Here is a 23,517-nt window from a genome sequence, read left to right on the forward strand (position 1 = left end):
AGATTTTAAAAAAAGCTTTACTTGAAGAAAAGTTGCAGGTAAACCCAAAGCAGGTTTCCTCTAAGGAATCATATCAAGTCAAGTTTTAGAGTGTTTTTAGGTACAAGTGGAGCAATGGCAGACAAGGTGACCATCAGCAATCCAGCAGACATCTCCATCATTGTTGGATATTTCATTGTGGTGATAAGTGTTGGCGTCTGGGTAAGTGTGCCTTAGAGAATTCCTGATTATTCTGATCATCTTTGATGTTTACGCACTTTTCCATGTCCCAGTCCATGTTTCGGACCAATCGTGGGACAGTTGGGGGATATTTCTTGGCCGGTCGTACCATGACCTGGTGGCCGGTGAGTTCAGTAGATACACAATAAATGTACACTTTAAACTGTTATTGGCTTAATATCTTCACTGTATTCATCAGCCAGTAATAGGCGCTGCACAGAAATACCAAAGTTTGAAGTAATTTTAAAACAGTTGTGCTATACTTTGCGGTTTATCCAAAGGCGGTGTATAAATAGCCAATGCATAAAAACGATACTATCGTTATTGGATTTTTAAATATTGAATCTGCATAGAATCTTTTTGCAGTATCTTAAAACATGATCAGTATATCAAATAATAATCCCCCATAAATGTGAGTGATTGTGAATGAGCACACTCCTGCATTGAAAAATGCTAAATTTCTGAATATGAGGCTTCAACCGAACATCATCAGTTCTGAAATTGAAAATGCGCCACAAACTATTTGCATTTTGACCTGAAAACATTTGTATGTCTGAATGTGTCCATTTTTCTTTTCCTGTTGCATTCTCTCTCATTCAGTTGTATTTTTTGGCCTGAAGGTTGTGCAAAAAAGTGAGATTAATGAAGTGGCTCTCTTTCTCTGGCTAGAGCACCATGGAAACTTCTGCTCATCACAAACTGATCTGGAGCAGGTTATGTTCTGAGTTTCTAAGCTCCATGTTTTCACTGATTATTTTATTCAAAGTAAGCTCTAAGTGTTATACAGATACTCTGTTGAAGGAATAGGTTTTATACAGAACTGTGCAAAAGTCTTGAGCCACGTTTCTGGATATTTTTCTTCCAAGTCACCAGACTTTCTTGTAGTTTTTAACATTACCTTAAGAAATAGTTTTTCAAGTTTTCTGAAGGTCTTTAAAAGTTTTTTTAATATACTGGCTGGTTTTTTCCCCCCCGCTCATTTTCAGTACAGTCCTTCTACTAAAATATGAATCTATGAAGCATAAAAAAGACACTTTACTCAAGAGAGGAACCAGTTTTGTATATTTAGGCATTTTGTTACTAGCAGCCTGTCATAAAGCACACCATTTGTTTGCATTTCTTTAACCTATCAGAGACGTACAGTATCTCTCTGAACAGTGAGTGTCTACACTCATCTGCAAGGCATGATGGAGGCACTGTCGTGGTTTGGAGCTGGCTTTCTGTGAGTGGTTTTAGGGAATTATTAACACGAATAATATCGTCAGAGTTTGAACCAACATCCAAAACCATTTGGAAAATAACTGATTGACAACAGCTTTGTTTTTCAGAATGACAATGATCACAAACACACTGCCAGTATAGTAAAAGCATACCTGGATAGAAACTCTGTTTTTGCCTTATATATTGTTTCTATGTTTGCATGTTTTCCCATTTTCTTAGCAAATATATAAAGAAATAAAGGGTACCTCAAAACTTTAGCACAGTACTGTATATATAACTGCTGAGTCACATCCTAGTAACAACACCAAATGAAGCACAGTTATTACGTTACAGTACAGGAACCTGTAATGTTTAAACATATGAAGTTTAAAGTTTAACACCTCTAATGATCTCATAGAAATAAACTGCAGTGAAGAGAATATTTATTGGTTTTGCTGTTTCACTTGTAACAATCACAAATTCACATTGAAATAGTTTCTCTTGTCTTACTTGCAGTGTCAGTGTTGCGTTTTACTGTTACGTTTTCTGCGTGCTTCATAGATCTCTTTCGCCTTTTCCTGTGATAGTGCCTCTGACTGGAGTAACCAGTCCATTTTGTGCGGAGGAAGAGTCGAGTAATGCATCAAGTGTATGTAGAGAGCCCGAAGCAGAAGTCCCGGGCATCAAAATTCATTTGATTGCATTAATTAGTTTTTGTTTTTTATGTAGTGCCAGATCTCAAATTCTCTCTCTCTCCCTCTCAACACCTTCATGGCAAAAATGACCAAATATTCAATAATTTTCATGATTTTAAGCCTTTGAAATGCCAGTTTAATTAATTTCATGATCAGTTATTTATTAAAAGCTCCTGTAATTTTGCTGGATCGGTATCTCGTGTGGTTTTTGCAGGTTGGTGCATCTCTGTTTGCCAGCAACATCGGCAGTGGTCACTTTGTTGGTTTGGCAGGCACCGGGGCGGCTGGCGGCATCGCCGTTGGAGGGTTTGAGTGGAGTGTAACAGTCACCTTATTTGCCTATATTAAACACACTGTAAATGACAACAAGTGACTGGAAGAAGGTCTAAATATGTCGCATGTTTTTGTGTGTTGTTCGTTTTTATGTGCCAGGCTCTGTTTATCGTGCTGCTGCTCGGCTGGCTGTTTGTACCTGTCTACCTCACAGCCGGGGTAAGAAGTTTAGCCTGTGCTGTATTTCAGGCATCATAAAGTGTAGCCATTCACTGGTGTGATGAGATGTTGTGCTGTGGCAGGTGATCACGATGCCTCAGTACCTGAAGAAGAGGTTTGGTGGGACCAGAATCAGCCTCTACCTGTCAGTTATCTCACTGTTACTGTACATTTTGACTAAGATCTCAGTAAGTGATCCCATTAGTGCACACGTGTTTTAAAAAAAACTGTCCCTATTGTGTGTATTTCTCTCTTCATTCAATCTCTGTCTCTCTCCAGGTGGATATGTTTTCAGGAGCAGTGTTTATCCAGCAGGCGTTAGGATGGAATATCTACGTGGCTGTCATCGCCCTTCTGTTAATAACAGCTTTGTACACTGTTACAGGTATGGTAGGATCTATACCAGGGGTGGGGGAACTCCAGGCCTCAAGGGCCGTTGTCCTGCAGGTTTTAGATGCGTCCTTGATCCAACACAGCTGATTTAAATGGCTAAATTACCTCCTCAACAAGTCTTGAAGTTCTCCAGAGGCCTGGTAATGAACTAATCATTTGATTCAGGTGTGTTGACCCAGGGTGATATCCAAAAAGTGCAGGACACCTGCCTTGAGGCCTGGAGTTCCCCACCCCTGGTCTATACAGTACATGAAATAAGTATTTGATCCCCTACAACCCAGCCAGAATTATGGCTTCTAGAGATTTGGCTGTCCCTCACCATATGGATAGCCTAGACCAAAGACAGAGAAGACCAAAGAGTTGTAAAAGGATGTCAGGGATAGATCACGAGAAAGGAGGTGGATCAACACTGTAATGGGGAAAATTCTAATTTTTTCTTACATTTAGATTTAGGTGCTTAAGATTTCACTGTAGAGGTTTGTATAGCCTTTTGTTTTGGTCTGGTCATGCTGGAAGATGTTGCAGGCAGCAGAATGTTTTCCATGGCATCTCCAGACTCTGTCACATGTGCTCAGTGTGAACCTGCTTTCATCTTTGAAGAGCACAGGGCGCCAGTGGTGAAGTTGCCAATCTTGGTGTTCTCTGGCAAATGCCAAACGACTTGCACGATGTTGGGTTCTAAACACAACCCCCACCTGTGGTCGTTGGACCCTGATGCTACCCTCATGGAGTCATTTCTGACCGTTTGAGCAAATGCACATTTCTGGCCTGCTGGAGGTGATTTTGCAGAGGTCTGGGAATGCTCCTCCTGTTCCTCCTTGACAAAGGTGGAGATAGCGGTCCTGCTCCTGGTTTTTTGCCCTCCTCCATGTCTCCTGATGTACTGGCCTGTCTCCTGGTAGCACCTCCATGCTCTGGACACTACGCTGACAGACACAGCAAACCTTCTTGCCACAGCTCGCATTGATGTGCCATCCTGGATGACCTGCACTACCTGAGCCACTTGTGTGGGTTGTAGACTCCATCTCATGCTACCACTAGAGATAAATCACCGCCAGCATTCAAAAGTGACCAAAACATCAGCCAGAAAGCATAGGTACTGAGAAGTGGTCTGTGGTCACCACCTTTATTGGGGATGTCTTGCTAATTGCCTATAATTTCCAACTGTTGTCTGTACTTTTGCATAACAGCATGTGGAACTGATTGTCAATCAGTGTTGCTTCCTAAGTGGACATTTTGATTTCACAGAAGTGTAACTGACTTGGAGTTACATAGTGTTGTTTAAATGTTCCCTTTATTTTATTTTATTTTATTTTTTGAGCAGTGTAGCTTGACCACAGCTGACCTTGTTGTAGACTTTTTTAATAGAAAATTCCACAACAACACAAAACTCTATGGTAGGAGCTTGTTAATAATCTGAAGGCAGCTGGGACCACAGTCACTAAAAATACCATCAGTAACACTACTCTTTGGCATCAACTCAACCCACCATATTTGTAGGAAGAGAAATGCTGAGTATGACCCAAAGAAAACCATCCTCACAGTCAAGCATAGAGGTGGAAACATCAATGCTTGGGAACTGTTTTTCTGCTAAGGGTACAAGATGACTTCAGTCCATTGAAAGGTAGTGACTTTGCATATCTCCAGACCTCAATCCTGTAGAAAATCTGTGGAGCCACATGAAACTTTGAGTGGCCAAGCAGCAGCCAAGAAGCCAAAACGATTTAGAGAGTTTCCGTAAAGAGGAGTGGACCCTGCTGAGATGTGAGCCAACCTGGTGACCAAGTATAAGAGACGTGTTCGACAACAAGGGTCTCTTCATGCTGTACTAAGTCCTGTTTTGCTTGGGGATCAAATATCCATTTCTTCCGCTTATCCGAGGCTGGGTCGCGGGGGCAGAAGCCCAAGCAGAGAAGCCCAGACCTCCCTCTCCCCAGCCACCTCCTCCAGCTTATCCGGGGGCACACCAAGGCGTTTCCAGGCCAGCCGAGAGATATAATCTCCCCAGCGTGTCCTGGGTCTGCCCCGGGGCCTCCTCCCGGTGGGACATGCCCGGAAAACCTTGTCCAGGAGGCGCCCAGGGGGCATCCTTGTCAGATGCCCGAACCACCTCAACTGGCTCCTTTCGATGTGGAGGAGCAGCGGCTCTACTCTGAGCCCCTCCCGGATGGCCGAACTTCTCACCCTATCTCTAAGGGAGAGGCCAGCCACCCTTCGGAGGAAGCTAATTTCTGTCACTTGTATCCGCGATCTCGTTCTTTCGGTCACTACCCACAGCTCGTGGCCATAGGTGAGGGTAGGGACGTAGATCGACCGGTAAATTGACAGCTTCGCTTTTATGCTCAGCTCTCTCTTCACCACAACAGACCGGTACAGCGTCCGCATCACTGCAGCCGCAGCACCAATCTGTCTGTTGATCTCCGGCTCCCTTCTCCCATCACTCGTGAACAAGACCCCGAGATACTGAAACTCCTCCACTTGGGGCAGGGTCTCGTCCCTGACCCAGAGTGGGCACCTCACCCTTTTCCGGCTGAGGACCATTTCCTCAGATTTGGAGGTGCCAATTCTCATTCCCACCACTTCACACTCGGCTGCGCACCGTTCCAAGGCAAGCTGTAGGCCATCACCTGATGAAGCCAACAGGACCACATCATCTGCGAAAAGCAGAGATGAGATCCTGAGACCACCAAAGTGAAAGCCTTCCGCCACTTGGCTACACCTAGAAATTCTGTCCATAAAAATTATGAACAGAATCGGTGACAAAGGGCAGCCCTGGCGGAGCCCATCACCCACCAGGAACGAGTCCGACTTATTGCCGGCAATGCGGACCAAGCTCTTGCAACGGTCGTATAAGGACTGAATGGCCCGTAGCAATGGGCCTCCCGGAGCACCCCCCACAGGACCCCCCCGAGGGACACGGTCGAATGCCTTCTCCAAGTCCACACAACACATGTAGACTGGTTGGGCAAACTCCCATGCGCCCTCGAGTATCCTTGAGAGGATAAAGAGCTGGTCCAGTGTTCCGCGACCAGGACGAAAACCGCGAATCACTACCTTATCTTGGTGGAGGGGTTTGTGTGTTCCAGGGATCCCAGGGGCTATGTTGTCTGGGGGCTTTTGCCCCCTGGTAGGGTCTCCCATGGCAAATTGGTCCTGGGTGAGGGACCAGACAATGAGCGATTCAGAAGACCCGTATGAAAAGACTATCGAGGGAGCAGGGTTACCGGGGCCCTACCCTGGAGCCAGGCCCAGGGAGGGTGCCCGAGGGCGAGTGTCTGGTGGCCGGGCCTTAGTCCATGGGGTCCAGCCGGGCACAGCCCGAAAAAGGGATGTGGGCCCATCTTCCTGCACGTCCACCACCCGCAGGAGGCACTGTAGGGGTTGGGTGCAATGTGAGTCGGACGGCGGCCAGGAGCGGAGGCCCTGGCGGACCGATCCCCGGCTACCAAGACAAGACAAATATTTTTTTCACTCAAAAACAAGCGAATCAATTTTTAACATTTATTTAATTTTTTAAATCTATTTTGAGTTCATATTCTGTCTCTCTCCATTAAAATGAAACTACCATAAAAATTAGAGACCATTCATTTCTTTACAAGTTAGCAAACTTCCAAATTTAGCAGGGGATGAAATAGTTATTTATTTAAGGTCTACTCCACTAACTTTACACATGTGAAACCATATAACTATTACGTTGCTATAGTGATATCACCAGGGAGACCTGTAGTTTGTAGGAAAAGCTCTGGCTTACAGAGTTTAAAAGATGAGTGCAACCACAGCGCAGAGAGGGTTTAATGAAAGGTCTTTTGCAGAATGCAATGATACTAAAATTCGCCCCATTAGACTAAAAAAAATAATATCAGGGTCCTATATTCTGATTTCTTGACAACTTTACGTTGACAAAATATTGCAGAGATTTTTTCCATATCAGTGTAGTTCTGTGTGTGTGTGTGTGTGTGTGTGTGTGTGTGTGTGTGTGTGTGTGTGTGTGTGTGTGCGTGTGTGTGTGTGTCTTACCAGGTGGGCTGGCTGCGCTGATGTACACCGACACAGTTCAGACTTTTGTCATCATTGCTGGGGCCTTTGTCCTTACCGGCTTCTGTGAGTCCAATCTTTGCAGCACGACACAACACGCGGGTCACACCTGGGTCCCCAGCAGTTTCACAACAACAGGAAAGACGTTAACCAGGGTCTGCAATCATTGACTTCATTACAGTAGAGGTGTACAGTGTGCTGACAGTGCAGACATGCAACCCCACCACACCTTTCGCTGACTCTACAACCATTCTTTACAAAAACGTCTTGAAATCACAGTCTAGTACTGGTGTAGAATATTAACTAATCCTCCGAGCAGTTAGTGCTGCTTCAGCAGCTGACTCATGTCTTCAGTTAGGATATCAGTTTGACACAACAAGAGAGTTCTGGACTATTGAGCAGTAAAAACACAACACGCTTACACACACAAGCAAGAGTCCTGTTTGAGATTTTGGGAAATTGAGTGTGTTTTAAGCATCATCAGCCTTAGAGGGAGGGGTCCTAGCACAAATTATCCTCATGCTTTCTCCTTCTCACCTCTAGCATTTGCTAAAGTCGGGGGCTACAGCGCTCTGCTTAATAAATACAGCTCCGCCACGCCGCTTAATTTCACCTCCCTGGAACCCCACCGCTACAACATCTCCCCCCACTGCTACACCCCCAGAGCGGACGCCTTCAACCTGCTGAGAGACCCAGCTGCAGGGGACCTGCCCTGGCCCGGGGTGCTGATTGGGATTCCAATAGGGGGCATCTGGTACTGGTGTACAGATCAGGTGACTTTTATATCAGTGGAAGCACTTTGGTTTGGGGAGCCAGGGAGTTCAGCCAGTTTCTAACAGCTTCAACTACCATAAAAGGTGAAATACAGCAACATATGTTTTCAGAGTTACAACTTTAAATGGCACGCTTTACCAGTATTAGTAATTTAGTTCTTAAAAATCAATAGTTGAAGACAAACTTTGTAGCCTTTCTCTCAACTTCTCTGTTTATGCAGTCAGCGGACACTACCGCTGACTCAGAGAGGCTTACTGCAGCTCACAGAAGAACCTACTTTGAACCTACTCTTATATTCACAGTCTTATTCCCTTCCTGGCATTACCCCAAAGGGATTCATGTCTCCACCCAGAATCTTTCGCTTGTTAGTCGAATGTGTAAATCGCTACACTGTGGAGCCAGCTGCAGCGCACATACACTGCTGTAACTGTCTTTACGATACACTCAAGTCAAGCTGATAACCTGGTACAAGGGCTCCTGTCCTCAAGGAGGAGGAGGAGGAGGAACCAATGGAGTGCGACAATACAGAAAAATAGTCTAGCTGGTGAAGGATGAAAGAAAAACACATTAGCAAACCAGTATTCCATTTGCCCCCCAGTAAAGCATCCTCACATGCTGTGTTACACTAATAAGGCCCATAAGTTGCAGAATTACTGCATTAACAGTTGCTACTTTAAAGCAAATGTCTGAACCTTTAGGCACATATCGTTAGTCTGTGTCTTTCTCCAGGTGATTGTACAGCGGTGCCTCGCAGCTCGCAGCATCACAGACGTGAAGGCCGGCTGCATCATGTGCGGCTACCTCAAACTACTGCCCATGTTCCTCATGGTGTTCCCCGGCATGATCAGCAGGATTCTCTACCCAGGTCTGTGGGCTACACTAGTAGTGGCAGGTGCACACTGCATCCTTATGAACCTGCCTGGCTCTTTTGAGACAGAATCGTCAAAAGTGACTCATCTCAAATCCAAGACCATAATTCCATTAAGCTTTTTGAACTCTCGCTTGTAAGCTTGACTTGCTGTAGGCAGGTGATGTGTCTGAACGTTGTGTGTGTGTTTTTATAGATGAGGTTGGCTGTGTGGTCCCTGAACTCTGCAAGAACATTTGTGGGACTGAGGTGGGCTGCTCCAATATAGCTTATCCTAAACTGGTGATATCAATAATGCCGGATGGTAAGGACACAATTATTGGCTACATTTAAAAAAAAAAAAAGAAGATGGTTATTTTTGCCTTACATGACCCCTGCTCTGCTTCCTGTCATGCTTTTGTCCAGGTTTGCGCGGTCTGATGCTGGCTGTGATGCTGGCTGCTCTCATGTCCTCTTTGGCCTCCATCTTTAACAGCAGCAGCACTTTGTTCACCATGGACATCTGGACCCGTATCAGACCACAGGCCACTGAGCGTGAGCTCATCGTCGTAGGCAGGTACAGTGCAGCATGCTTTCTGTAACACTCAATGTTACAGAAAACCAGCATAACCAAAAAGAGGTCCTTTTTCTTGGACTCTGCTTGAGTAACCCTGCATTAGCCACAGTTAACATAATCGTATTTATCTTATACTGGACGGCCCTTCTGTTCATCACCCTAGCTCCGTGTAGGCTAACTTGCTGCTACTGATTGGCAGCCCCTCGTAAATTGAAGGTTTGGAGCCAGAGCAGCGTCCCTGAGATGATCGTTTTAAGAATATCTGCTCTTACTTTGCTCGTCAAAATGAACCAGGAGTAGAGAAATAACCAAAAAGAACTTGTTGCACACACACTGACCTTATTATTTGAAACTATGGCCATGTTTATTATTATTAACCTTTATTTTACCAGGAAAAGTCCCATTGAGATTAAAAACCTCTTTTTCAAGGGAGTCCTGGCCAAGAGGTGACAACATGTTTAATATGAACATCTAACACTGTAATAATGCACATGTCAGAAACTTTTGTTAAATAACAAGCAGTAGAGTTTTAAAGAATTACACTTTGCTGAAGTCGTCATACAAGAAGTTCTTCATTTCCTTTCATAGGAAAGTAATATAAACAGCAGAGGTTTATAAAACTGAACTGATATGGACTGATTTACCAAACTCTCATATTTTCTCTGGTCTTTAGAGTCTGGGTTCTGTGTATTGTAGCTGTCAGTATCTGCTGGATCCCGGTGGTGCAGGCGGCACAGAGCGGTCAGCTGTTTGATTACATCCAGTCTGTCTCCAGCTATCTGGCTCCCCCTATCGCCGCCGTCTTCCTCCTGGCTGTGTTTGTTAAGAGGGTCAATGAAACGGTGAGACATCGTCTGCCAACATTACAGCGATGAAACACCAGGTGTAGTCACAGTTATATGACATAACACTCATCTTCCTCCACTTGCAGGGGGCCTTCTGGGGCCTGATTTGTGGTCTGCTGATGGGTTTGTGTCGGATGTTGCTTGAGTTCTGGTTTGGTACCGGCAGCTGTATTTTCCCCTCCAGCTGCCCTTACCTGGTGTGTGGGATCCATTACCTCCACTTTGCCATTATCCTCTTCTTCTGTACCTCAGCGCTTGTGTTGCTGGTCAGCTGCTGCAGTGAGCCAATAGATGACCAGCATGTAAGTGATTTACACAGCACTGATTCACTGAGGGCCAAAATAAGGCCTTATTTATCAAATGCTTATGACAAAAACATGCCTTCCAGCTTCATCGTCTGGTGTTCAGCCTTCGTCATTCCAAAGAGGAGAGAAAAGATCTGGACTGGGAGCAAGAGGAAAAAGGCAGGAGGGCCAGGAGAGAGGCCAGCAGGAGGATGAGGGAGAATAAAAGCGATGCAGGTAAGAAACAAAGTGAAATCACAGTGATGGAGAAAAGCAGAACAAACACTCACTAAAGCAGCTTACAAACTATTTCTCCCTTTCAGTGGCTGAAGAGGAAGAGCAGTCTGGGATCTGCCAACTTATCAAACAGTTCTTTGGCCAGGGTGGCAGTTCCTCCCCGACCAATGACGAAGAAGAACCTGAGGAACCGGTGCAGATGCCCGACATCAGTGAGGACCCAGTGTGGAAGAACGCCGTGGACGCCAACGCTCTCATCATGATGGCTGTAGCAGTTTTCATGTGGGGATACTATGCATGACAGAGTCATTATGTTGCTTAATGAAAGTGGATTTTTAAATGTCAAGAAATAAATACAAGTGTTGCCATCTGTTGGCAAACTCTGGTCACTGCACTTAAGCTATTTTCTTTATTTTGAAGCAGTTCAAAGTAGGTGCACGTGCAAATATACAACCATGCTGCATTCTGACACAGCATGGTCCTTCTCTACTTTTGTCCAGTTTTAAAAAGCATACGTAATGCACAGTCTGAAAAATGCTTTATCAGGTTAAAATGCCATTACTGTATACGGTTACATCGTGATTCAATCACAGGTCGATCTCGAAAGGTGTGAAGATTGAATTCTAATAGAAGTTAACTCAATAAAGCCTAAAGATTTTTCTAACCTCCTTTAAAACAGTCTCAAAAAAGAAAAAAAAGAAAAAAAAAAAAAAAGAAAATCAGTGGAAAGTTTGGAGTTGCTTTATACCACCCAACAACATGTGTGCTCATACTGTGCCCATCTTCACTCCCGTTTTTCCGTTAAAAGCAGTTTCAAGGGAGGGAAAAAGGTGGTTTGTATTGTGTCCAATAATCGAGTCGGCTCTAATATTACTCCATAAATATGCAGGGACACAGATTGACTTGTAATCGTAACTTGGCTGTTGAGACACCACACAAACCAGGTAGTGATTCAGATTTCCAGTTTTAATCATCACTTCTGTTTTTATTTAAGCAGATATTTCCCATGAGCATTGTACACATCTGGAACCCACAGAGGTCTCCCATAACTATCCAACCACCTTCCCATCTCCATGCAGAGTTTCAGCATCATTCATCACATCAGTTCTTTAATGTCCAGTCTGTCAGCTTGCGGGGAGGGGGAGGGGGGGGGGTCTGGGAGTGTAAAAGCAAGAGAGAGAAAGGCGGAGGGAGAGAAGGAGGTGGCTTTTTGTTTCCCCTCCCTAAGAATGGAGAGTCAGAGCAGTCACCAGGCACTGTTCATCTTACACTCCCACTCTAAGAGTTTTGGGTGGATCCAGAAGAGCTGAATGAAGTCTGTTGAGCATCTGAAATCTAGCCACTTACAGGGTCCTGTGCGACTCCCAATACTCTTGATCATCTGTGAGGTATCTGATGCCTCAGTCTCCTGCAGGGTGGGTAAGAGGTAGGGGGGCTTTTAAGGCTGGAAGCTGGTGTGGAGAGTTTCTGCGGCGTGTGGTAGTTGGTTTAACCCACTTCAAAGCATGAATGACAGCTTTGGCAAACACTGCCCTCTGCCAGATCGGAGGACGGAGGGGGTGGAAGAAAGGAAGAGAGCTAGGGGTTAAAACAAACATAGAATACTTAAAAATAAATCTTTGCAGGTTGAGTAGGGTGACAGACTGGTACAGGGAGAACTCAGTCCTCGAAATAAAAGCAAATACAACAGCAAACAATCTGACACACACACACACACACACACACACACACACAAAAAAACAGCAAAAGAAAACAAAAAAATAAAAACAAAAAAAAAAAACGGCAAACAACCAAGTCAATCAAACCATACAAAGTGACATCAGGCCTTTCCAAAGTGACATCAAGTTCCCCCCCAATTCAATCCCCCTGAACTTAATCAGGTTCATCTCCCATGATTCTCTGTAAACCAGAAAGTTCTCAGTGGCTCCTCTTTATGGCTGGTCAGCGAGGTTAGGGTCCAATCTGAAACTATGACACGGCCCCAAAATCTCAGTCTCAGCCAGTGTGCAGAGACTGTGCCTGTAATTAACCAATGGCTATTTCAGAATTAACATCAGTGACACAGGCAATGATTTCAGCAGCATTATCAGGGGACTGATCGACGTGTACAACATTACAGCACATTCAGAAAATAGAAATGCATGGTGCAGGACAGGTACAAATGGCAACCTTGTACAACGGAAAAGAAAAAAAAATCAAGTTTGCTTTATACAATCACATTTCTATATTAATGCTGAACATTCCACCACTGAAAAGTTTTACATCTGTTGGACTCGGTACAGCTCATTCCTTGAAGCACCATTGTACAGCAAACATGGAAGTTTGTGATACGACACAGAAACATAGAACAAGTTCTGGGAATAATAATAATAATAATAATAATAATAATAATAATAATAATAATAAGCAGGCTCTAGGGCATTACATTTTTATGCGTCACTTTATGAATGCTAATCTCAATCAAATACACTGCAAAGTTTTCACATGTATTACCTAACAACCATGTGCAGAGTTAGACAAGAACCCGAATGATTAAGAGGCAGAAAAAGGGTTGAATAACAGCAGCAGTAGGGGACCCAACCCTGGTATGGAAACTTTTCAAAGTGACCACTCTGGAGCACAGTGGGGGAGAGAGGGATTCTGGAGGGCTTCAAAAAACAAAAACAAACAAGGCAAGGAGAGTGACACACCTCTCTTCCTTCTTTACCACTGAAACACCTCCTACTGAGGGCAGGTATGAGGAAGGAGTGCTGCAGCAAAGAAAAACAAAACAGTCCTGGAGTGCTGATCCTCTCTGTTCCTGTTTGTCCTCTGATCAGATGAGAGTGGGAAAGAAGGAGGTGCACAGAATGAGATGAGAGTTGGTATATGTGAGGTGTGCCCTTTCTTCTCTACCTAGCTTCCTCCCTTCTGTCTTCCCGCTTGGTGCGGATGGGTTGAGAGCCATCAGCAGGCTGCTGGACCCAGTTGTTATCATGGAGTCCAACACGGCAGCCTGGCGTGTCCTTATCTGTACGCCGGCAGCACATCCAGTAGGAACGTCCATAAGGCAGGTCATGGTGGTAAGGTTTGGGGTGCCAACGGCACAAAGAAACATCCCCGCGCTCATATTGTCGCTTACACTGCTTGCAGGGGTCATCTCTATAGAGAGGGTCTTGATTCCACCGTGAATCCACAGCCCGCACCCCATATGTCTCAATCAATACCTTGAAGTAGTGGCAGGTGCACTTGAGGGCTGCCAGCGAGCGCGTTGGCAGGTAGCTGAAGATGTTGACCATGATGTGGTCAGGGAGCAGTAGCATGTACTGTCGAGGTTCAAGGAGTCGCTGAATCTGAAAGCGGATCTCCAGGAAGTCATGGGAAACGTGACGGTAGAGGCGACACAGTGAAGGGTCTGAACAGTCTTCTCCAACGCTAGGAGAGACTGGTCGGGTCGCCCGCTCCCCTGAGCCCACTGCCACCCCTGCCCCAGGACTGTTGTTGTTGGCGCAGTCCAAAGAGCACATTCCTGACCCACTGACAGGGCCCGTTCCTTTTACATCCTCCTCCTCAGCCCGAGGGGGCTGAAGGAAAAAGAGCTGTCCAGGAGGGGGATCGTCACATGAGGGATCAGTAGAGTTTCCAACACCCCCACTGCCCCCTCCCCCATTAGGCATAGCAAAACATACAGTCTCCTCCTGCACATTCTCTGTACTGTCCTTGCCATAAAACACACACTGATCCACAGCACCTGTCACCACCACCTCCACATGGAAACCAGTCACTCGCTCCCTTCCTACACCTACAGCCTTCTTCTCCCCAGAAGAGAGCTCCTGGGTTGGGTCTGGGCTGCCACAGGCCGGCCTGTCAGGGTGATGGAGGTCTCCATCTGGTTTCGGGGTAGCAGTTGTGGCAGCAAGCAGCAGACTACTAGGGTCTCTTGATGAGGGACTGACAAGCTGGTATAGGTCACAGGTAATTTTCTCTTTGGCCCTGGCTGCTGCCTGATTACTCCCACCACCACAGCTCATAAACATACAGCGGGACCTGCCAGCTGGCTCCAGTTGAGACCGTGGGTCCAGATTTGACACTCTGAAAGCTATCCTAACCTCTCCATGACTGTGGCTGGGGGGTGGAGGAGGTGTTACCGTACCAGACTCACCTCCTCTCCTACACTCCCTTCCCCTGTCTTGATTACAGGACTCTATTCCAGAACCAGGGCCCAGATGAAGCTGATTCTCCAGGTTCTGGGACTCAAAGTGCGCAATGGCCTGGGCAACCCTGAATGACTCCTGCTGCTGCTCCTCAAGCTGCTGGTCTGTCTGGATGGGAGACGACGACTTCTGGACCTCTTTGGAGGGTTGACCACTGGAACTGTCTGACACAAAAACCATAGGAGAGGGGTCTGACACTGTGCCCCGCAGGAGAGTGTGCTGGTGGTGGGTAAGGCCCGGGCTCTGTGTGGTAATAGAGGGCTGGTGGTGGTGTTGGTTACCATGAACACCCACAATCCCTTGAAGGGCCATGGCAGTCCTCTGCTCAACCAAGGCAACCATCTCTGCGACTGAAAGCAGGTCCGTTTCATTCACCCCTCCCAGCTGTGGTTCATCAGGGCTGGGAGGTATAAGGGAGGGGTCATTGCTGAGAAGTGACTCTGAGGCTTGGGAGCGTGTTGGAGGGTCATAGGATGAACATCGCCTCCGCCTTTTGGCTTTACTGCAGTCAGTCGCCCAGTTACCTTTGACCTGTTTTTAAAAAAAATAAAAAATAAAATTTTTTTTAGCTCTTTGTCTCAATTCTAACTAAAATATCTTACAAAAACAATTATATAACTACAAAATAAATAAATACAATACTTCTTTACGGTTTCACCTCCTCACCTTCATTGCACTGGGTCTAGGCTGTCCAGCTCCACTGAACTGGTGCGCAACAAAGAAGGCAATCTTCTCCTTGGTATTACCTGGCTTAATAACATACCAGGTGTCTAACAAAACACGGCCATCTTCCATCTGGGACCCAGAGGAGGGTGGTGTAGGAGGGGCTGAAGGGGGTTGAGTGGCTTGGTTCTGTGTGAGGGAGCTGGAGTCAAGCTCAGGTTCAGGTGGAGTGTTCTCTGAACCCACACCCTCCTCTTCTCCATTCTGCTCCTGCACCCCCACTATCATCCCTACATCTTCATTTCTGGCACCTGAAGAGGGCTCAGACTTGCAGAGGGAGGGGGACCCTGCCACACCACCACTACCTCCACCACTCCCCCCTGAGCCTGGATTCCTAGCTTTGTTCTGGGAGTAGGTGCCAAAGGGGCGTGGGCACCACAGCCGGATATGGGAGAAGGTGTCTCGGTCCATCAGGATGCGGACCACCGTGGCATATCGGCATCTACACTGGCCAGCAAACACCCGGAGCTCTCATTGTCGGCTCCCTGTCCTAGAGCCAACCTGATGGGCGCTGGGCATACAACCTACAACGACAGGATAGAGGGAAAAGGGAGTAGAAGAGGAAAGAAGAAGAGAAAAAGTTAAACTGCAGTTCGCCAGTGTTCATCAGTGCTGAGATCAAGTCAGATAATCAATGGCCAACTAGGGCTGTCCTCAACAGCTGCTGTGAAGTATTCACAGAGTTCACATTCAGCGCCGCTAAACGGGTGAGAACAATCATCCTACTGCTGTTGGACTAATCACAACTGGTCTGCCTCCTACTCTGGCCAAACCTGATTAAGCGGTTACATTTGCTACTGTGCATCAAGATCATCTCACTTGCTTTGGAGCCTCTAAAATCGAATTAAAGGGATTCCATTTCAGGTTTGGGGTCTGTGGCCTGCAGATGAAAGGGATGAAAGACAGAACACAAAAGAGCCAAATGGACGCTCCTCTCTCTCCCCCGCTCCCTCTGCATCTCCAGGCTTCAAAGAGGACTTAATAGAAGGCAAAACAGGGAGGAGCATGCAGGCATATGATGGATCTATTTTTAGCAAACAGCAGAGAAGGCGGGTTAGTAGTGAAACTGTTGTAGTCCTTTTCCCTGTCCTCACCCTTTTCTCCCTGCCAAGGAGCGTATGCTGCAGGCTAAGAGGGAAAGCCTTTAGTCCACCCAGCATGCTTTGCATCAGCAGCTATGCCAGCTGTATGGACTGCCAGGAACGTGCCGGCACACTTAAAGAACAAGTGGCAACAGAACAACATGTTCGGCACACTGCTAACCTGAAAGTGTCCATGACATCTGAGAACAGCTTGAATAATTACACCTCATCTGTCAGTCGTAAGCAATATGTTTAAACTGTTAAAGCAGACCTGACTAGGGCTGCTCAATTAATCGAATTTTAATCACGATTACGATCTGGGCTTTCAACGATCATTAAAAATGACTGAGCCGATTATTAGCCCCTCCCTCATTTATCCGCGACACCTTAAAGGCCGGTCCGTGAAAATATTGTCGGGCATAAACCGGTCCATGGCGCAAAAAAGGTTGGAGACCGCTGATTAAGAGGACCCGAAGGAAGCTCGGAAAGCTAAGCAGAAGTTATTTGGAGAGTGACTGCCGTTGGTTGAAAAGAGAGTTTAAAAAAAAAACAAAACTTCAGTGGTGTTGCACACTATTTTATATTATTTTTTAAAGTCATTGTTAACCCTTTAAAGCCGGTCAGAGCAGCACGCTCCGTTTTGCGTAACTATTTTAAAATCCCTGTAGAACCTGAACCGTGTAAGCTAGCGCAATAATTTGTTTTGCATATGAAACCGGAGGAGTTGTACTTACATCTTATGCCATCAGCTTGTCCTCGGTCACGGTTTCGTTCCACATATAGCTTTGCAAAAATTGCATAAAAAGCGCTTGCAGGAACAAAAACATAATATTCCAGAAACACGCTTTGCCGTTCCTATCAGCTGTTCGTAACACTTCCCACAGTGAAATGATGCACATGCTGTTTTCTTTGCAAATTTGCATCATAGGATTGTTTTTTGTTTTTCCTGCAGTATATAAAAATTGCTGTATCTCCAAAATAAAACTATGAAGACACTCAAAATAAATTTCCTGTTGTTGTAAACTATTTTTTGCAACTTTTTTGTATTTAAAGTTTTGAGGGATAAACCTCTTAAATTTCTCCAAGTAGAAATATATGTAAACAAAACAAAAGCGATTTTCAATTTTTTTTGTAGTTTATTGCACTTTTTTGCAATTTATGTAATTACTATGGACTTAATGCATACATATTATTAAAATATGGGCTATAACAGTTGTATTGATGTATAGCAACTTGAAATGCTCCCACAAATGGCACTACAACATGTAAAAAAAATAATATAAGCTCTGGTGGACTTGGTTCTATAGTAGGTCTTAAAGGGTTAAATAAATATCGTCAAATAATCGTGATCTCAATTTCAGTGAAAATAATCGTGATTATCATTTTTGCCATAATCGAGCAGCCCTAGACCTGACTGTAACCACAGAAATACAGATGTAAAAACTGACCACCCACCCCAGCTTAAATGTAGTTTGAATCATGTTTGATTCGTTCACTGACCCTTCACAAATGGCAATATTTTGTTAAAAACGACTGTCAGACTATGTTGACGGGGACATCCTGACCCCTATATAAATAATGTGAAGACTCTAAAGATTAGTCGACTAATCTAATAGTTAACATGTCGTTTGAAGCTTTGTAAGATCCCAAAAGATGCAAGAATAAGTAGGATTGAAGAGTAATAACGATATATAAGAGCAGACGCATGCTGGTGCAATAAGCTGTACGTTTTACGCCCAATGGACGCAGGATCCGATTAGTCGACTAATCGCAAAAATAATCGGTGACTAGTTGACTATCAAAATAATCGTTTGTGACAGCCCTACACTGCATGAGAAGTTTTTACAGCCATGGCAAGATGAGACAACAGCAGTAACAACTGCTCGCTGTGTTGAACACCATGTTGACATGTCTAGTTGTCATACTATAAATGATATCAACAACTGAGCCCTCTCTTGCTTCTTGTGTGGCGTGTCTGCTCAGATCTCGCTCCAGTGAGGTTTTCACAAAAAGCAGCTTTGTTTATCTGTAATTAACTTTGTGTTTAACTTTTGATTGACTGCTACAGTACCCGTTTGGTGCTGAAGTTCATCTACGTCATACACTGTTCTCCTGAGGTTGCATCCACCCTTTTTCATTCAGTTATGATTAATGTTTCTTGCGATTTCCTCCACCCATTCTTAGAAAGGGTGACAGGGGAGATTATTCTACTACAGGCCATAATAAATATTCCCAGATAGAACAAGTTGGCACTGTGCAAAAGCTGGTGATCATCTATGTATTGTAATCCCAACTGCTAAGGAGAAATGGCCATGTAAGTTCATACAGGGTGTGTTTTAATGGATCACATAAACTAGAGTGGTTGGCAGTTCTCGAACCTACCTTGCCTGATAACACAGCTAATTGAAGACCTGTTTACTGTATGACTGTTTTTTACCAAACCCTGCTTTCCATTTTCGTTGGTTGTGCCTCTCGTCTGACACACTGGATGGGTGGTGCTTTGTACATTTGGACTAATGGAATAGCTCAGAGAGGTGCAAAAACCAAACACCGCCCACACAGTGTGGTGAACCAATTCAAACGCTTCCTCTATAATCACACAGCAACAACACGGCTAAGAGCTGAGATTATACTGTTGTGAGGAATATATAAAATAAAAAAAAAAAAAAGCTAGCGAGCCCTTTTTCCTGCCTCGCTCCACGACCCCTTACAGATGTCTATTGAACGCTTTTATTCTCGGCCTTTTTATCCATTTCTCTCTCCCTATTCTCACTGCAAGCAATCCATCTTTCATACCTTACTGGATGGCATAATAAGAGGCGTCAGAAGAGAGAATGCCTGCCCACAGCAGCAATCTATTATGAAGTCTCTCACACGCAACACATCAGCCACTTTAAACTGCAGACCAGACTTTATAGCTCCTACATTCCTGTAAATATAAAAATGGCAAATAAAAAATAAAAATCTAAAAACATTTTTTAAATACAAAAAACCCCACACACAACCAACAAAAACAAAAAACAGTCACATTTTTATTTTTGTATTTTCCTTCTACTTTCTTACCTATAAGGAAACTAACAAAAAACAGAATTAAAAGAAGGTTGGAGAAAACCCTCTTTCTCTATTCGTGGATGTGTTGGCACTGGCAAAGAACAAAACTGCTCAGTTCTATGAAAATCTGGCAAGCAGTGGGACTCAGCCAGGTTGCTCCTCTGGGTTTAAGCAAGTCTATTCTTTTACTTCCTGCTTTCTGTATTCACTCACTGTATTCTCCGTTTCCATAAAGCTTAACAGGCAGCTCCACTGATATTGCATAACTCCTTGCATCTGTTGTCAGATGACTGACTAATAGTACATCAGAACACGAATGCAACCAGACAGCCCAGGTGAACAGCAATTTCCAGTCTGTGTATGCTAAATAAGTATATACATTTAAATGACAACACATTAGTTGTTTGACCAGTTTAACTCTTCCTTTAAGGAGATAATAGAGATATGAAGGTGATTCATTTCGTTATGACGGTGATTTAGTCAATTATGAAACTCTGAAGTTAACCTGTCATCTTAACTATTCCAGGGGTGTAACAATTCTGACACAAACTGCAAATGACACACTGCATCGTATTTCAACATCCTCAAATGATCATGCCCCATGATTATTGCCCTTCTCAGTCTACATTTGTGTTATTGGGCCACATTACAGTGCACTGCAGTACAATGCAGAACACTCATAAAAATTGATTCACAACTCAACTAAGAGTATGCACAAAGAAAAGAGCTTACACATTTATTCTGTTATGCTGTGGGTCAAGATGTAAAAATGTATAAATCTCAAATGTTATTGGCTGTGCTATACACCTATTTTTAGCTTTAAAAGTAGTCTTTTTTGCCACACTACTAATGAGAGGCAAAAGCACATCAGTTTATACAAGAAAAGCACACCAATATATACTGCTGCAGCTATTTATAGCACTCACTACAAGCTATCCTCAATAATTATCACCACCACAAGAATAAGAAGCAGCAGCAGCTGTATAATAAACCTAAATTCATAATATGTTACTTGTAATATTTGTAATGAACTTTGTGAATAGCAAGTTGTATGTTGGTTTATTTAGCCATGTTTGTAAAAACTAACAGTGATAAATATGATGATTAAAAATTCATCTTAAAATCAGTTTGCTCAAAAAAAACAAACAAACGTATATGCGTGGACTTGTGTATACTTGAGGTCTGCACATAAAGAGCATGTGTGAGAGAAGGTGTACTCCTGTTTTGTTTTTATACATCAAGGCCTAGACAAAGCTGGAGATTAATTTCTCTTTCAGTTATAATATTTTGTACTAGACTGACCAGCAATTGAAAGTTATTCCCTATTCATTAGAGCCAGTTGCTGCGAATAAAAGCTTGGGTTTACGCATCCTGTAACAAACTAATCCCTCCAAACCTGTCCCAACAAATGTAGCGACTGATACCACCAATTCTTTTAACTGTGCGTTTACATACACAAACTGCCAAATAAACAAAAAAAGAATAAAAACAACAATAATGACTTGGCGCATGTAGAAAGTACACACCGAACTCCACAGCCTAGATGCAAACACCAGGTATGACATGGACAATATGAGCTACTGCCCCATCTCATGCAATGATGGTGCTACTGAAGCCTACTGAAGAAATATCAACTACACAACTGCAAAAGCAAATGTTTTACACAATATAGCTCCACACAACACATATAAAAAGGTATTTATTTGCTCGCAAAATCCTGCTGTTAGAACAAATTTGCAGGTTTGACCTTTTACATCAAAACTCCATTTCTGCTGGAGGGACTCATTTCCCTATACAAATGAAGAGCAGTTTCACTCTCACCAGGTGAGCACAGTTCTGAACACACAGTGTACTACACCCCTGTAAACTCTAATTTAAGGTTTAACGAGGCGGATTAGCAGATGCTGAACCAAAGCATTTAACTTAAGATGGTGTTGCTGTTTTTCCCTTTAAGACTGTCAGCTCCTGGTCTAATGCCATCTTTGCAAAGAAGTCAGCCTGAATAACACTGAGTGAGAGTAACTCAAACTCCTTCCAACCACCCTCTAGCTCTCCCGCTCTCTTTTTCACAGCATTTCAGCCAGACGGGCAAAAGCTGACGAATGATGGGACCCAAGCATGCCAAAAAGCCTTAGCTCAATCTCCCTCCCTGCATGAAGACAATGCAACAGACGAGCAGCCAGCAGGCCAGCTTTGCTGCAAACTGTCAACACAACAATAGGGCAGAGCGCACTGCTCCAGCAGTCTGCCCAGGAACATTACGTGAGAGCAGGCTTTCTGTCTGGACACCTGGGGAGTGTGGCTGAGTGGACTGCAGGACTCACTGCGTCTGTGTCTGCACGTTTGTGCTGAAACATCACAAATTAGACTGTGATGCAAGTTTTGATTCAATCACAAAGGCCACTGTGTCAACAGTGTTATCCAACTGAACATCTGAAAGGAGGAGGGCAAATCAAACACTCGCAAACAAAATCACATCAAACTGAACTCCGTGTAAGATGGACTTTTTAAAATAGTTTAAGTTAGTCACAAAAACAGATTTCCTTTAGACTTCTTCATATGGGCTTATAAACAAACAACATTATATGAAAGAGAAGTTTATTTTATTTTCTATCGCAGTGCATATATCTAGATATTTGTGCCACGGAGTATTTAGTCTTCGCTCTCGGGGGCCTGCAGGTTATCCCTTACCTTTCCTAGTTGTGTTTAAGGTAACCAAACAACTCCGAAAACTAGCTGAAATACTGCCAAACTCTCCACACTCTCAACCAACAAGTGGGGCATCACAAAACACCATCCAGAAACAAATACTCTTATTTGTTGTTGTTATTATTGTAATCATTTGATGCTCGTTATCATCTCAATGTCTTTGGGAATCCAGTAGCTGGCTGAGCAAGCAGCAAACAGTTAGCTTACACAGCGGCGTAGTAACGTAAAAAATCCCATCACCTTATTGGCCAAGTTTCCAACACTTTAATAATTAACATAACCTAACGTCGAGGGTAACCTAAAAAATCTTCTACAGACTTGAATACTTCATATAGATTATTAATGAGTAGTCACACATAGCAAACAGGTCGGTTAGTAGCTACCAAGGTTGCTAGCTGAATAGCACAACTTACCTGCATAATAACATGACAGCGCTTGCTAGCAAGCTACGATTTTTTTTAAAAAAAGACCCCGAGCGTTGTATTTTGGCAGCTGGCTTACCTCAGTGGTTTTAACTGAAGCAGACAACCTTCTTAACCAACAGGCTGTCGATGACAAGTGTCTCCTCGCTGAATTTCGCTCCAACCAGATCAGTCTGTCTGGTCAAATGCAGGTGACACGAGTTAACTATCCGTGTCCACGTAGCTAAGCTAGCTCACTCGCAGGCTAACGTCGTCATTAGCCAGCAGCTACTTTCTATTTATCAACCTTGTCTTAGTGGTGGCAGCCAACGAGGATGGCGTGCTTGTCAGCTCTCTGGACACAGTCTAGCTGACTGTAGGCCTTGTTAGGAATATCAACAGCCGCTCGACCACTATCTATTTAGAAGTGACACAAGCTTTTACGGTATGTTCTCGGGGATACCAAAATAATCAGTGTCAAAACGGCGAGATGAGGAAGGCCATCTTGTTGACAAGCAGCTGCATAAGACCCGCAGCCAATAGCGATGCAGAGTCGGTGGTGTGCCCATATATGGCGTATGCACAGCTCCCTCCCTCTGCCGCCCCCTGCACCCCCCCGCTCCATCCACGCTCTCTACACTGGACCACACTGTAAAAACGCAACATCAAAAGGTCACTGTGTCAAAGACAGGTGGGAAAATCCATATAGGCACATTTCCACTCATTCCACACCAGCGTGACGTTCACCGTGACGAGCACT

The 23,517-nt window shown here is 44.3% G+C and overlaps 2 protein-coding genes across 2 annotated transcripts; one reads left to right on the forward strand and one right to left on the reverse strand.

Moving 5' to 3' along the window:
* Positions 1-70: 70 nt before the first annotated feature.
* slc5a2 (solute carrier family 5 member 2) lies at positions 71-11,020 on the forward strand. The gene is made up of 15 exons (XM_005926571.3): positions 71-201; positions 273-344; positions 2,329-2,433; positions 2,547-2,606; positions 2,690-2,794; positions 2,886-2,991; positions 7,020-7,100; positions 7,578-7,807; positions 8,538-8,673; positions 8,873-8,980; positions 9,082-9,232; positions 9,906-10,074; positions 10,164-10,379; positions 10,466-10,598; positions 10,685-11,020. Exons 1-15 carry the CDS (start codon positions 115-117, stop codon positions 10,897-10,899), a joined length of 1,974 nt encoding a protein of 657 aa, XP_005926633.1. The 5' UTR covers positions 71-114; the 3' UTR covers positions 10,900-11,020.
* fbxo46 (F-box protein 46) lies at positions 11,004-23,301 on the reverse strand. Its single transcript, XM_005926569.3, has 3 exons — positions 22,858-23,301; positions 15,458-16,038; positions 11,004-15,322 (listed from the first exon to the last, which is right to left on the reverse strand). The coding sequence occupies exons 2-3, from the start codon at positions 15,923-15,925 to the stop codon at positions 13,490-13,492; spliced, it is 2,301 nt and encodes a 766-aa protein (XP_005926631.1). The 5' UTR covers positions 15,926-16,038; positions 22,858-23,301; the 3' UTR covers positions 11,004-13,489.
* Between the last annotated feature and the right edge of the window lie 216 nt (positions 23,302-23,517).

The sequence above is a fragment of the Haplochromis burtoni genome, unplaced genomic scaffold, assembly GCF_018398535.1.
Source record: "Haplochromis burtoni strain Fernald_Lab_line unplaced genomic scaffold, NCSU_Asbu1 Contig_94, whole genome shotgun sequence".
NCBI lineage: Eukaryota > Metazoa > Chordata > Actinopteri > Cichliformes > Cichlidae > Haplochromis > Haplochromis burtoni.

What these genes read in the sequence shown, in the direction of transcription:
- fbxo46 (XM_005926569.3), bottom strand. Translation starts at nt 15,925, where the DNA reads ATGGACCGAGACACCTTCTCCCATATCCGGCTGTGGTGCCCACGCCCC. An exon ending in CTAGACCCAGTGCAATGAAG is followed by an intron (nt 15,323 to 15,457) that starts GTGAGGAGGTGA and finishes TTTTAAAAACAG; the next exon opens with GTCAAAGGTAACTGGGCGAC.
- slc5a2 (XM_005926571.3), top strand. Translation starts at nt 115, where the DNA reads ATGGCAGACAAGGTGACCATCAGCAATCCAGCAGACATCTCCATCATT. An exon ending in AGCTTTGTACACTGTTACAG is followed by an intron (nt 2,992 to 7,019) that starts GTATGGTAGGAT and finishes GTGTCTTACCAG; the next exon opens with GTGGGCTGGCTGCGCTGATG. An exon ending in GATATCAATAATGCCGGATG is followed by an intron (nt 8,981 to 9,081) that starts GTAAGGACACAA and finishes GCTTTTGTCCAG; the next exon opens with GTTTGCGCGGTCTGATGCTG.